General features: G+C 51.0%; 1 protein-coding gene across 1 annotated transcript in view; it reads right to left on the bottom strand.

The window, feature by feature from the left end:
* The window catches only part of PKD1L1 (polycystin 1 like 1, transient receptor potential channel interacting), a 128,105-nt gene that overhangs the window by 75,432 nt on the left and 39,067 nt on the right, over nucleotides 1–13,606 (bottom strand). Inside the window, exons 15-21 of the mRNA XM_063087766.1 lie at nucleotides 12,351–12,532; nucleotides 10,168–10,389; nucleotides 7,867–8,027; nucleotides 6,013–6,381; nucleotides 5,064–5,123; nucleotides 2,727–2,903; nucleotides 1,556–1,633 (exon numbers count right to left, since the gene is read on the bottom strand). Of these exons, the coding sequence (XP_062943836.1) occupies nucleotides 1,556–1,633; nucleotides 2,727–2,903; nucleotides 5,064–5,123; nucleotides 6,013–6,381; nucleotides 7,867–8,027; nucleotides 10,168–10,389; nucleotides 12,351–12,532 (1,249 nt within the window). The remainder of the gene's footprint in view (nucleotides 1–1,555; nucleotides 1,634–2,726; nucleotides 2,904–5,063; nucleotides 5,124–6,012; nucleotides 6,382–7,866; nucleotides 8,028–10,167; nucleotides 10,390–12,350; nucleotides 12,533–13,606) is intronic.

Below are 13,606 nucleotides of genomic sequence, written 5' to 3'. Positions count from 1 at the left end.
CAGATTCTTGGGCCTCCCCCAGACCTGCTGACTTAGAAACTGAGACCCAGCATTCTGTGTTTTAAAATGCCCATCAGGGGATTCAGATGTACATGAGAGTCTAAGAACCACTGCCATTTGGCACTCATTAATATATCCAGCACTTACTGGGCACTGGCTCAGCAGAGCAGGCACAATTGCAGGCCCTGGGGAGATGCAAGTGGACGAGACAGACCCATTCCCTGCCTGGGAGTCAGACAACAAGCACCCCAGCAGAAACCAAAGTCTCAGGAGGGAGAAGAGATGACTGGACAATCACCACAGCCAGTCAAACTTGCTCCCTTCTCCTGGACTCTCTTCAAGCCTCAGCCCCCCACACACGTACATACAGCTTAGCTGAACTTAGAGCACTGATAGAATTTTATGTTTTGTTTTTATTAGCTGTACAAATAACAAAAATATTTTCCATGTTGCTACATTGTATCCAAAATCACTGTTATAAATAGCTGCATAAGATTCCACTGAGCACACATACCCTAATATGCATAACTATTATTCCTTAATGATTATTTTATTTTCCATTTCCTGCTATTACTGATCACACTATAGTGATTATTCTCATACATACAGTTTTTTTAAACTTTTAATGCATTTTTCTTGAGATGATTTACAGGAGTGAGATTTACATGTCAAGTTGTTAAAAGCTTGATGATAATTTAGTAGCAGGTGCCACTGATGGAGCCTTTGCTCTGTACCGGGTGCTCTGCTAGACACTGTTCATATATTATCTTATTTCACAATCACAGCAACCATGGAAGACAGATCCTATAACACAGGTGAAACCCGAGAGGAAGAGGGACTCACTCTGGCTGTCTGACCAGGAAAACCTCCACAAAAGAAGATACATTTGGGCAAGCAGTCTTGGGGTATGAGTCATATGTGGGGGTAAGAAGGGGATGTGGGGAAAATGGGTATTCCAACCAAAAAACCCTGTGGAAGACAGGGAGTCACATGTGGCCTGCTGTGACCCGCAGAGCACAGGAGGAGGCTGCTGTGGGTGAGGGTGTGGGGCAGGGGGACAGGAAACCAGGCAGGAGCGCTGGAGCCCAAGCTTGCCCCACAGTGGCCAGCCAGGGACACTGGAGTAAGCGTGTGCGTGAATTTAAATGAACACAGATCATGCAAAAGAACAGCAATGACACCTTGCTGGGGTTAAATAGAGAGGGAGGTCATTGACAGGAGGACAGGGAAGGAGCAAATATACCCAGTTGTGGAGCACAAACAAAACACACGTGTAATTTTTTTTAAAAGGCAACTGTTCAGCCTTCATCCTCATCTGACCGTGCACCTGATTCCACAGAAAGAGTAAGTTCACAAAAACACAGCAGTCCCTTCTTGTCCTGTCCTCTCATCTGCATCAGCAGCAACAAGCAGTGAGTGACAGCATGTGAGAGGGGGGTCAGCACACAGCAAGAGCCCAGGGGTCAGAAGCCACGGTCATTTCCAGGAAAATGTATGAATACGATCAAAGCCCTCATGGTTCCCTGCACCAAACCCAACCGACAGTGTAACATACCCACAGACGCTTGCAGGACATATGTCTCTCCGCTGCTCAGTGAGTAAGGCTTTATTGTCACAGCCCGTTCTGTGATTCCTGCAGAAAAGGAGGTGGCTGCGTGGGAAGGACGATCAGTGGACTGGGGACATGCGGCCAGAGTCCCGGGGGAGAAGGCGCTATTAAGCTGCCGTTCCTACTTGCAAATGCCGCTGGTTTGTGGGTTCCCAGACTTCCTTAAAGAGCTAGAAGCTCATCTCCAGGCCTTCCTGCCCAATAGACACAACAGTGAGAGTGGACCAGACACCTCTGGCCTGGAAATGATACTGATTTCCTGAGCAACAAGAGGATGCTGGTAAGATCTTATTTTATATATTTATAGTTAGGTTCAGTGTCTAATTTGTCTGTTTTATAAATTTGGTTTACCTAGGAAGTAAGATTATGGCATTTCAAAGCAATTTTTCAAGTCTTTGCAGAATATTGGTTAGGAAAAATTCTTAATCTGGGTGTAACTGTTGGCCGTGGTGACCGGATGACTTCCTTAGCAGGGAGAGGCTGACCCCACACTGCTCACCCTGAAAGCAGGAAAGATCCAAAACACAAGACCGACGATCTGAACAGGGACAGCTTTTAAACATCATCATTTTAAAACAATACTTCCTGAAATGTTTCTAGGAAAGGGTGAGGAGGAAATCATCCAAAAACAGTGTGAAAGCCCGAGCCTCCCCGAGAGGTTTATAGGAATAAGATAACCTCACGTATCATAGGAAAGGCAGCCATCCAACAAGTCAGCATGTCTGTGCTGGTGAAATCAGATAACAGTTCAACCGCTCTTTGGAAACAGCTTCATTTTGACCAATTCACGTAAGTGGCTCATCCACCCTATCAAAGGCCACACAGATGTGGAGACAGAGGGGTTTGGGCACTCAGAAACACCAGCTCAGCTCAGCAGTGCCTCCCTTCCCCCTGTGGTATGCAAACATGGAGCTCCTGGTAGGTCACAGAGACTAATTCTACCTTTGGTAAAAGGCCTCAGGTTGAAGTCCACAGAGGGACAAACACAAGTAGAAAAGGTACCATGATTCCAAATACGTTATCTATTAAAACGGAAAGTTACAGAAGAAATTGAGGCTGCTCCCCAAACTCTTCTGAACCAGCTGCAAATTCCAGGATTCAAGGAGGGTATTCATACCTGACGAGGTATAGCCTTGGAAGACGGCTCGGCTGACCAGGGCCTTGGGCCAGTCAATCAGGAGGGTAGGCACGGCTCTGCCTGCCGAGAGGAAGGGGCCCAGCAGGTTATCCCCGTCGCCAGGGCTCTCCTCGGCTCTTGCACCTGGTTCTGATCCTGGAAGGCTGGTGCTGTTCCCTAAGAAGATAAACTAAGTCCATGGATGATAAAGAAAAGTCAGGATGATCTTCTTAAAGCATTAATGATTCGATATTGGTACCAATATTTCTATTATTGCTGGATACTGCATATCTAAAATAATGTCTTCAGCAGCTAAACCTATTGAAGAGATGTACTTTGTTATATAATTAGTGGTCCAATCACATGTTCCTTCATTTATTCAACGAAGATTTAGTGTGGTCTACTAAGTCCTGGTACTAGTCTAGGGACTGGAGAAATAGCGTGAACCACATCACTGGAGTCCCTGCTATCTCGAATTTCATAGTGAGGGAGTCAGAAAAATAAAAAACAAACACATAAATAATATAAACACAGGTAATGATAAGTGTAATGAAGAAAAATAAAGCAGGGTATGCAGAGAGGGGGAGTGGAAAGGGAGCTCCTCCTGGAGGCATCACGAAGGTCCTCGCTCAAGAGTGGTTTCAGAACAGGGACCTGAAGGAGCTCTTTGAAGGTCTGCAGCGAGAGGTGTCAGAGGCTGTGGGAACGACCTTCTGTGGGTGGTGGGGAAGTGAGGAGGAGCAAGAGCGTGGGAAACGAGGCTGGAGGCTCCGCCAGGGGCCACATCATGTTGGGCCTCACCCCTGCCCCCTGCTCTTGTCCTAAGTGTGGCAGGAAGCCCTTGGAGGGACTGGTCAGGGGAGGGACAACCCGGTTTGCAGTCAGAAAAGTCTCCTGGTTGTTGGGTAGTGAGATGACTGGAGGCCACAAGAACAGGAGCAGAGACGTGTCAAAGGCTACTCCACGGATGTTGCTCAGGGTAAGAGACTGATTCAAGACCTCGAGTAAAGGTCCTTGAAGCAAGATAGAATGATAGGACAGATGAATGTTGAGGGATTAGAACTACTCCTGTCAGGAAGAGTAGCTTATGAGTGCAGTACCAGGCATACATATTCTTTATTCATATAATATTCAGTAATCACCTACTGTGAGTGTAAATACAAGCCCCTAAAACAGATTGTAAATATTTTTCAGTTTTCAGTATATTATGATGTTTTGACATCTTAAAACCTTTCTTGCTGTGGAGAGACTGTGCCAACCCCCCACTGGCTAGCCAGTTCTTAGAGACAGCAAAGGGCCCAACCTGGAGCATGCCCTTAATATGCAGACTAACTGATCCAGTTTCTACCTCCTCCCTCTGGCCCTTGCACCCCAGGAGCAATATTCCTCTGCCTTAATCATCCCAGGGCCAGGGGCCAGGCAACTAGGGGACACCCCGATAGTCTAAAACCCTGCAAAGTTACTCAAACTGCTAACACTGCCTGCCTTGCCTTTCCCACGGAAACCCCAGCAAAGGCCTAAGCACCCCCGGCTCCTGTCTTCTGCCTCCTGACACCCTAAGTCCTCCCCTGCGTGGCCCCGTGAGGCCCGCCGTGCCTCCTGTCTCTAGGACCTGGGAGTATAACATACTTGGTGTTCCTGAGCCTCTCTGCCTGTTCACTATAATCCATCTGTTAATCTGAAAGACAAATCATTCACTGATCATCTGTCTTCTCCTTCAACAGATAAATCATTCACGCCATCTATCTATTCATTTGATAGATAAATAAACCATTCACTGATCATCTATTCATTCAACAATGTACTCAGCAAGTGTCAGTGTGCCAGGCACTGTGATAGTTCTGGGGACACAAGCATGAACTAGCCATAAAAGCTTTCCTTAAAGATCTCAGAGTAGGAGACACAGACACAGAAAGAGTCACTGTTTGCCAGGTGCCACCTACTTTCAACACATGGGGAAAAACACACTGGACTGGTGGGGGGTCGTGACAAGACAGCTCAGAGGGAGACTTCCCATAGAAGGGGACATGGTACCAGACCTGGAACAACACCCCATGACCTAGCCGGGCTGCCCACCGGTGGGCCTGGGGCCACCCTGGATTTTGGAGCACAGGGTACGAGAAGTACAGAAGTGAGTGAGCTAGAACTAAAGGTGCAGCCAGACTGTGCCATGCAAAGGAGTTTAAGCTTCCTCTTTGGCTCTGCAGTTCTCAGTGGCCTTGGTGTAAGGGCAAGGTACAACCTGGACTACAGAAGAGGGTGTGGAGGGGAGACTGGGGAGAAGTGAGCCTGAACTGGGGGCTCCAGAGAGAGGCAACAATGACAAATCATAGTCACCTGGCTGTCTTCCTTTGGCTGGTACTGCCTCTTGGATATCACTATAATAGGCTTCAAAATCTATATGAAAGGACAAAATCATAAGGTTTCATTAAAACCACATACTCCCCTTAAATTAATACCGACTCTCCTGATGGATCACTTGTCCCCGCTCTATTTTAGAGTCTGTGCATTGCGTTGTACATCACAGCACCCTCTTGGTGGTGGCGTCTCCCCTCATGACAGCAGGGGAGGCAGGTGCCGCTGTCCCAGGACCCCCGAGGAGCTAGAGCCCATGCAGCTGTGTGGTTTCTAGAATAATCCGGCTAGTGAGTGGGAGGACCCAGGCTCCCACCAGCCCTCTGACCCATGCCCAGGACTCGTCCCCTCTTCAAGACAGCCTTTTGGTGTTCTTGTAGACAACACTTCTCGCTTCTCTTAGAAGGAGAGGAATGGATATAAGAGTGTCTTGCTTCTGATGTCACCTTCTGTCCCCTCAGCCCTGCTCTCCCGAAGGCTGAGTAGCTCCCCTCCCACCAACCCACTCAAGGCTTGGCACCTTGGCGTGCCACGGCCTTTGCACGGGAGTGCAGCTGGGGTTGTTCCCACCGACAATTACCTTTTCTATCAATTTTTAAGCACAAAAATAGTTTCTTTCCCCCTGAAACCCAATGATAAAGTGAAGCAACTGATCACTAGGGCAGGAGAGAAGGACAAGGACACTGATGTGGACCAGATGCCCAGACTCTGCACACAGGAGACCCTGCAGGAGCTGCCGAGGTGCTATGGGTGAGGACCCCAGGCTGGATTCAGCTCGCACAGCTAGCACGTGGTGGGGCGATCCAGGCGCTCCCCGATGTCAAGGCCCGTGTTGATGTGATCTCGCACCTAACACACCAGATTCTCTCCTCCCAAAGGTGACCAGGATGCCCAGACAAGAGCGGCAACATGCAGGGATGGTGGCACTTACCAGAGAGGGGAGGGGAGGGGTCGTGTGGGGGCCAGCTGCTCTCAGAGAAGCCAGTCATCAGGGATCCCTCGCTCCAAAGCCCCAGCTCTGGCTCTGGTGGTCCTTCCGTGTGTGCCTCCCCCAGGACTGCAGAGTCGCCAGCAGCAGGAGTCTGGTGGACACCCACCATGGACACCATGGAGGTGCTCCCTGTGGCTGAAGGGGCAGGCTGGCCAAGGGTGTGGGGGGAAAGCCCCTGTGACAAAGTTGCGGTCATCACTCCGGGGTGTCCCGGCTGCAGCTCAGTGGACGGCGGGTCTGATGGTGCTGACTTCCAAGCAGCCCAGAGCCCCGACGAGCTCAGCAGTTCCAGCGCTCTGCAGAAGGGAGCTTGAACCCGTGCTATGTATTACGGTTTTAGACCAAATATGCGAAACACTGGTTTCTAAGAAATCTAAAATTGTATAACCCTGCTCTGCTTTAACAGACCTGATGCGAATTTGAAAACCTACACTTAAGAGATAAAGGCCGCAGAGCGTGGTTTTCGCCTGGTGGCGTGTAGGTGGACAGCAGGAAGCGAATGTGTGTGAGTGGGACACAGGGCTCATAACCACCTGCCCAGCCCCCACACAAACCTGAGGGGACCTGCCAAAGCCACACACCGTCCCATGGGTTATTCACGTATATTCTAGAAATAGTTGGGGGCACATGGAGTTTCTCCTAATCTTCATGTCCCTACCTGTCTATAACTATCTAATATAACGATGCTATAGATTGTTGTTAGAATTTATGACAAAGGATCAATAGCAAAGAAGAAAGGGCTATGAACATACTCATGACCTCCCCATACAGTCAGCTTTTACTCGCGGCCTTGGGAGAGCCCGGGTCTTTGGGATGCATCTGTCTAGGAGCAAGCACTGGCTTTGCTGAAAGGTTAACCACTGGGTGTGTTTCCAGTGTAAGCCCCTCTAATCCACTCAGCCTGATCTTTGATTCAGGAAAATTCAATTTATCTAGAAGAATCTGGGAGTGCCGCTCTTGCAAAGAAGGGCACAGTTGCACTTTCTGTCCTCCTGTCCCCTGAGCTGCCAAGGCCAGCTCTCAGAGCTCTACTTATGGAAGCTTTGTATGGCCCATTGAATGGATTTTTTTAAATGTGGAAGGTCAGAGGAGGCTTTGGCACAAGCTTTGTTAGAGGAGCCAGCTCTCCACCTCTGGAATAACGCTCCTCTGTTTCCAGTCAGAGCCATCCCTCTGATCACAGATATCACCAAGGGAGAATTCCATCTCGCTCCAGGTTTGAATGAACCACAGCACCTGCAGGTCAGGCTCCCATCACCAGGGCCCACATGCCCAGACACAATCTCTTATCTGACCCTGCAACCACTCTGTAAAGGAGTGTGATCCCCATCTTCCACCCTAGAAAACCGAATCTCGGAGTTGCTTAAAGTCTCCAGCCTATGCAGGAGTGAAGACTGGAGCTAGGCCCCTGCCCTGCCTTCTCTGCGCTGAGCTCAACACCAGTGTGGTATGGTCCAGCACCTCGCTGTGCGGCTGCCCTGAAGGACAAGCAAGTAGTGAGAGACAAGGCCCTCTGGACAGTGAGCCACACCTAGGGTCCTCTGAATAGCTCGCGTGGCTTTAAACTAATAAAATCACCTACACGAGTGCTGGGATCAGTCTTAGCTCTACTGTTGACACCCACAGCCATGCACATGCGTGAAGAAGCAAGAGGGACCAGAAAGCAAAAGCAGGCCACAGGGCAGATGAGACACCCTGGGTCAGATCACTCGTAATGTGCAAATTCTTAGCAATCTCATCATAACCCTGAGTTTTTTCTGCAGTCAACAAAGTAAAGCAAACAAGCATTTTTACCTTCTATCCTGTCCTTTTCTGTTGCATTGACTAAAAAGAGATCCCAGGAATAAGAGAGATTTGGTGTTTCTCCGCAGTCTTCACACACAGCTTGAAGAGAAAGTTCCTCATTCCAGTTGACAAAGATGCCTTTAAAGTTCACCCAGGAGATGTGGATGAATCTGGGACATGCAAATTGGTTTGAGACTTAGGAAAATAATGTGAGGGTCCTTTGGCCACATTCATTTGTGTCTGGCATGTTTAAATTGCCCTACATTGGATCTTTACTCTGTAAATTCAATAGCAACATCATAGCCCACACAGCAGGACAGGTAAGGAGTGGCCAACACCAGCACAATCTGACCCGACACTGGGAGACCCTAGAGGCCAGCACACTAGCACCCCACGGGCTCAGAGAGGCTTTGTGACTTTCTCCAGGTTGCACAGAGGTGAGGGCAGAGCCAGGCCTGGGCCTAGTTCCATGTCCCCTGAGCCTGGGCTCTACCAAGCTCTCCACAAGAGGGTCTCTCCTCACCTCCACCAACCACAAACCTCACCTGGGCCCTTCCAGCAGCCATCTGCCTTTGCAATTCGCAGCCTCGGATGCTCACAGAGAAAGAAGCCGCCATCTGCCTCTTCCTGGGCTGTCCCATGTCCCACTTCCCTGTGGCCTGCACTGCTGCGGCCACATCCTGACAAGTGTCTCTGTCTCTGCAGACCTAGCACTTTCCAGATGCATTTTGTGGAGTATGGCTCTTCAAGATATGGCTGGTGGTTTGGGATTGCTGTGCTAGGCCCCATTAAATGATCTCTTTCCTGTGGGACTTGGGGAGCCTTTAAAAGGCCAAGGCCAGTAGAGACCCTGAGCAAGTGTGTGGTGCGCGGCTTTCCCACACACAGCTTACGCGTCAGGCACTGGGAGCTTGTCCGTATGTGTGGGCATGCACGTGTGTCTCTGTGTATGATAGGCACGTGTGTGTGTGTGCATTGCATGTGTGTGTGAGTGGTTGGATGGGGTGGAGTGAACATGGGCAAAGAGAGGCCCACCTGGCCCCAGACCTCCCAGGGACGTCTTCCACTCAGGCCCAAATCGTTCCTGACAGGATCGAAAGAAGATGCTCACCCAGCTTCTCTAGCACACAGCGAATGCATATTTTAAAACAAATTCTATAATTATCTTGTGAGTGGCAGAATTATAAAACACATTGTATTTTTGGAATAAAAGTGTTCCATTTGTTAAATCGAATGATTTAAATTATGCCCTGACTTTTGTAGCCTTGTGCTGGCATTTCTTCACTTAATATATATCTGGAGGCTTAAATAACATGAAGGACCTAGGTCTGTCTGGACCCCCAGCACTTCTGTGTGAACCCGAGGCCACTGTGGAATGGCCCATTCTTATCTACTGAGCCTTATTTTCACTGATTCAATACTGAAACCCTGAATTCCAGTCTGGAGTCTCCCTCCAAGCAGTCTGAGGACAGCAGATTTGCTTCCTTCTCCAGTAAGCCTTCCAGAACTCACCCACCCCTTGCAGAGGTCAGTGACGGAAGTAGTCCTGCCTGCTGGAGCCTTTCAGGTGACATGCAGGCTGGGTGCAGTGGGTCAGTCCCAGCACTGTTTCCTGAGCAGATGCCAGCTTCTACCTCCACAGGGGGAGTGGCCAAACCAGGTGGGCCCTGGTTTCTAGCTCCATCCCCCCTTCCCGTCTTTAAGGACCCTACCCCCTAGGAGGGAGAGACAGGAGACAGCTGCAGCCCACACCTGCCCCTGCTGCTCGGCTTCGTCCTGGCATTTGGTATCTGGGGGCTGCACATGACCCATGGGTGCTGTTCTGGCCTCAGAGGCAAAGGGATTCGAGTTTTGGTCACAGCCTTTCTTTGTTCCCCCAACCTTCACGGTCTCAGATGTCATAACCAGGCCCACGCTAGTATCCCCGTGGCACTGACGCCTGGCTGGGAACTCAACAGCTTTGCCTCCTTCTGGCGTTGTCCACAAGCCCCGGAACAGTCCCCATCTTGGGGGCAGGTGCTGTGATGGGAGGGGAGCCTCACCTCTCAGGTCCCACGAGGAGCCCCCACTGCATTGGTTTTAGCCAGCATGTTCTGCCCATTGGACACTGCCCTCAGGTCAGCCCAAGAGCAGGACCCAATTCCCAGCCCCTTCTTGACCATCCCCTCTTCCTTCTTAGCAGTGAGGACGTTACATGGCCAGACCCCAAACAGCTTGCCATGCACAGCTGAGTCCTATCGTGGCTGCCAACACCAGCCAGGCATGAACCCCTGCGGAGCTGAGCTGTACAGGATGCAGGGCAGGCGGTACCTGAAGGCTGGGTCAGAGCGAGTGGACAGGAACACCTGGGCCTCAGATGAGTTCCGGCCACCACTGGAGACCATCAGCGTCACAAGGAACTGGTCATAGCTGTCACTGAGCCACTGCGCTGGGAAGGAAATGGTGGGAGCCCCGGCATCCAGTTGGTGTGGTGCAGAGTCGTCAAAGCAGGGACGCCCAGGTGAGCTGGCAGCAGAGCATTCCCAGTGGTACCTGTTGGAGCAGCCGTGGAGGGGCTGACCGCAAGCCTCAGCCAGGGCCAGGGGACCACTGCGGGCCACTGCATGGGCTCTCCTCAGGCTTCCCTCATTCTCCACCACAGGTGAGGTGGGAGGCTGCAGAAGTGGAGGGGCACCACCAGCATGGGCGGGGTGGGCCGGCCCCTATGACACAGGGCACAAGGCCCAACTCCATGCACCTCTTGCTCCCCGGCCACCCCAGGCTTCCCACCCCCTCCCTGTGTACGGCAACACTCGTCCTGCTCACATCTCTGCCCCCTCGTCTCAAGCACTCAGCAGACACTGCATCTCATCCTTGTGACAACTCATGTGACAGAAAGGAATGCCACAGTAGCCCAAGTTTAGGAAAAAAAATGTGTTCTGGAGGACTTGGGAGCTGCCCTGTCCCAGAGCTAGTAACAGGCAAGGTCTGCAGACAGAATCCAGGAGTCTCCTCCCATCCCCCCATCTTCCTGCAACATGACAACTGCCATATTCAGCAAGATCAACATGGCTGCTCATCGGGGTCAAGCAGGAACACAGCACCATCCCCCTCCTTGAGGAGGTCTTGATCTAGCAGGGGACACACACTCAGACAGGTAGTTCAGAAGGGAGGAACCGCTCTCATGGAAATGCCATGGCTGGGAGGGCCTGAGCCAACCGTGCGGCAGTGAGCCCTTTCGGCAAGTGCTACCTAAGTCTGCATTGCTGTCGATCTTTCCAAGGTGCATCTTCCTGTCTGTTCGCAGGTACCACATCCTAGACCTCTCTGTTTCCAAAGGCTGCACGAGGTGGCTGCAACGGCGTGTTCACCACCTCACTGGCCAGGAGCCCCTCTCGGGATGGCCCAACACAGCTAGGGGGCCCAGCTCACATGCCCTGTGCAGCAAATGCCATGGGGGTTCAGCTGGGATATTCTTTACTCCCAGGAGACAGTTCAGCTCATTCCAGTGGCCACACACTGAGCTCTTGTTTGGGGCACCATGCTGGGTGCTGAGATGGGTACAGAGATGAGCAGCCAGCCTCTGCCTCCTCAGGCTGCAGGAGAGGGAGGCGTGCACCCATCTGGGAGCTTTGCCCGAGCACGTACATGGATGGAGTCTCTCACCTCCATGGGACTAAGAAACACCAACCCCGATGCCTGGAATGCAGCAAACATGGGTGTGATCACAGGGGTAGGAAAACAAAACACCTCCTCTACTCACCCATAAATATTCATGGCATAGCTACTACATGCCAAAGAGCCCTGCCCTCCTGGGGCTTGTATTCAATGGACATAGCAGGGGTGCAGAGTTGGTGTTTAGGGAGGGCCAACAGGAATTCCTGACAGGTGGCAGGTGACATGAGAGCAAAAGACAAGTCAGAGATGCTGCTGAAGCTTCTGGGCAAAGATGCAGAAGGCCAACAGGAAAGGCGGGTTTGTGGCTGGGATGTCTCTGGCACGGGACAGGACACGCTGCAGGGGCTGGGACGCACAGCCTGGAGCCCCGGGAGCTGTCTGTACATGGGATGCATGTCTGAGGCTACTGGCACAAGGATCATAGGTGGATCAGGGTCAGGTCACTGGTGAGGCCGCCCAGGGAGGGGTACAGATAGAGAAGAGGACAAGGCCTAAGCCAGGACCCCCAACAGCAAGAGACCCGCCCGCAGAGATGTGCAAGCCTCCCATGCACTGAAGGCATCTCACTAGCCAAGAATTCTAATGCTGAGGTAACATTCAACTCCTCCCTCCAAAATAGCTCCTACTTCAAACACCGCCTTCAAAGGCTACTCATGGTTCACTTCCACCCCCTTCCTAAATTCCTGTATATTTTGTCCTAAACAAAACAGTCCAACTTATGAAAGTTGTCATACTTAAAAATTTTTAAACAATTTTGACAGAATTCCAGCACCAACTCTCCCAACATTCTAGAGCCTGAGTTTGGAGAAGGCAGAGTTCAGCTCCGTGGTGCGCACCTGAAAGTGGCCCCGGCATTATCGGGGTCAAAAGACTGGGAGCCCGTGAGGATGATGGGGGACACAGTCGTCCTGGGGATGAACAGGTGTGTACCCTCGGAGATCACGCTGACGGGGGCCCTGGCTCGCACGTCCACACCCACGTGGTAGGTACTATGCACCACGCTGCCTTTGATCTGCACCTGCAAGCCAAGGACAGAGGGCATCACCCACAGACAAGACAGGGTGCTCACTGCAGCCACGCGCTCATCTCAAAACCAGAGAGGAAACTGGCCAGCCTAAATACCTCATCAACTCCAACTAAACCAGCCAGGTTTGCCAATCTACTGTGCATCCATCAGAGACGGGACTGGGGTCCTGGAGAGATGAACATTTTTGTCTCCAAGTCCATGTTAGTGGACAAAGCTGGGATTTTCCTGGGTTTGTCAACATGACTTTCATGTGTGCACTTGCTGTACAGTTTTCAAACCTCCAATAACCACGACAGTGAATTGCTACAGGGCTTGGCTGCTGTCTAGCTTTCTTTACCTTTCTTTAAGCTACTTCTTCCTAGCCCTGAAACGTATTACAAACTTTAAGAAATGTAAATGGAATTTAAGATAAATACTTTTAAACTCAGGGAGAGTGACACATTTTATAAATAAGGCATTATTTATTTTATAAATAAACTTTCCTTTGAAAGTTTGATGCAATTTGGAAAAAATGCAGTCTAACACCTGCCGCTCTTGTCCCTGGGTCTCAACCTCATTCCTCCTGGATTTCCTTCATACTGACGCACACAGTCCCCTGCTGGTCACTCTCCTGAGTGGAACCCAAGACAGAGGAACAACTGTATGATCAGAACTGCCATATGCACCTCCACCTCTGCTTGCTCAGCTGCTGCAGCCAAGGAATGCTGAGGGCGTCCCAGGTCTGCAGATGGTGGAGGAAGCAGAGAGTGGGAAGCTGCTTGTGGAAGGCGCAGGAGGTGGGGAATTCTGAAACGTCAGGGCTTGATTACTGGACATCAGATAGAGTGCCGAGATCAGAGACACAAGAGCATAGTATCCCTCAGGAGGTAGCCACGCCTAGAGAAAGGCAGGAGCCTGCTGCCCCGTAAGCAAGGCCCTAACCTGACCCTTCCCACATGGCCAGGAGAGGGCACTAGTGTCCTGAGTCAAGAGCTGAGTACCAGACTCTCTATGGCCAGTCTCAAGGGCAACATCATCCCACCTGACTCCTCACACTCCAGTGCGCTCTCACGGAGCTGGAAAGGG

The sequence above is a fragment of the Cynocephalus volans genome, chromosome 2 (genome assembly GCF_027409185.1).
Source record: "Cynocephalus volans isolate mCynVol1 chromosome 2, mCynVol1.pri, whole genome shotgun sequence".
In the NCBI taxonomy this organism is placed as follows: domain Eukaryota; kingdom Metazoa; phylum Chordata; class Mammalia; order Dermoptera; family Cynocephalidae; genus Cynocephalus; species Cynocephalus volans.
The sequence above is the reverse complement of the archived record's forward strand: the minus strand, read 5'-3'. Positions and strand labels throughout refer to the sequence as shown.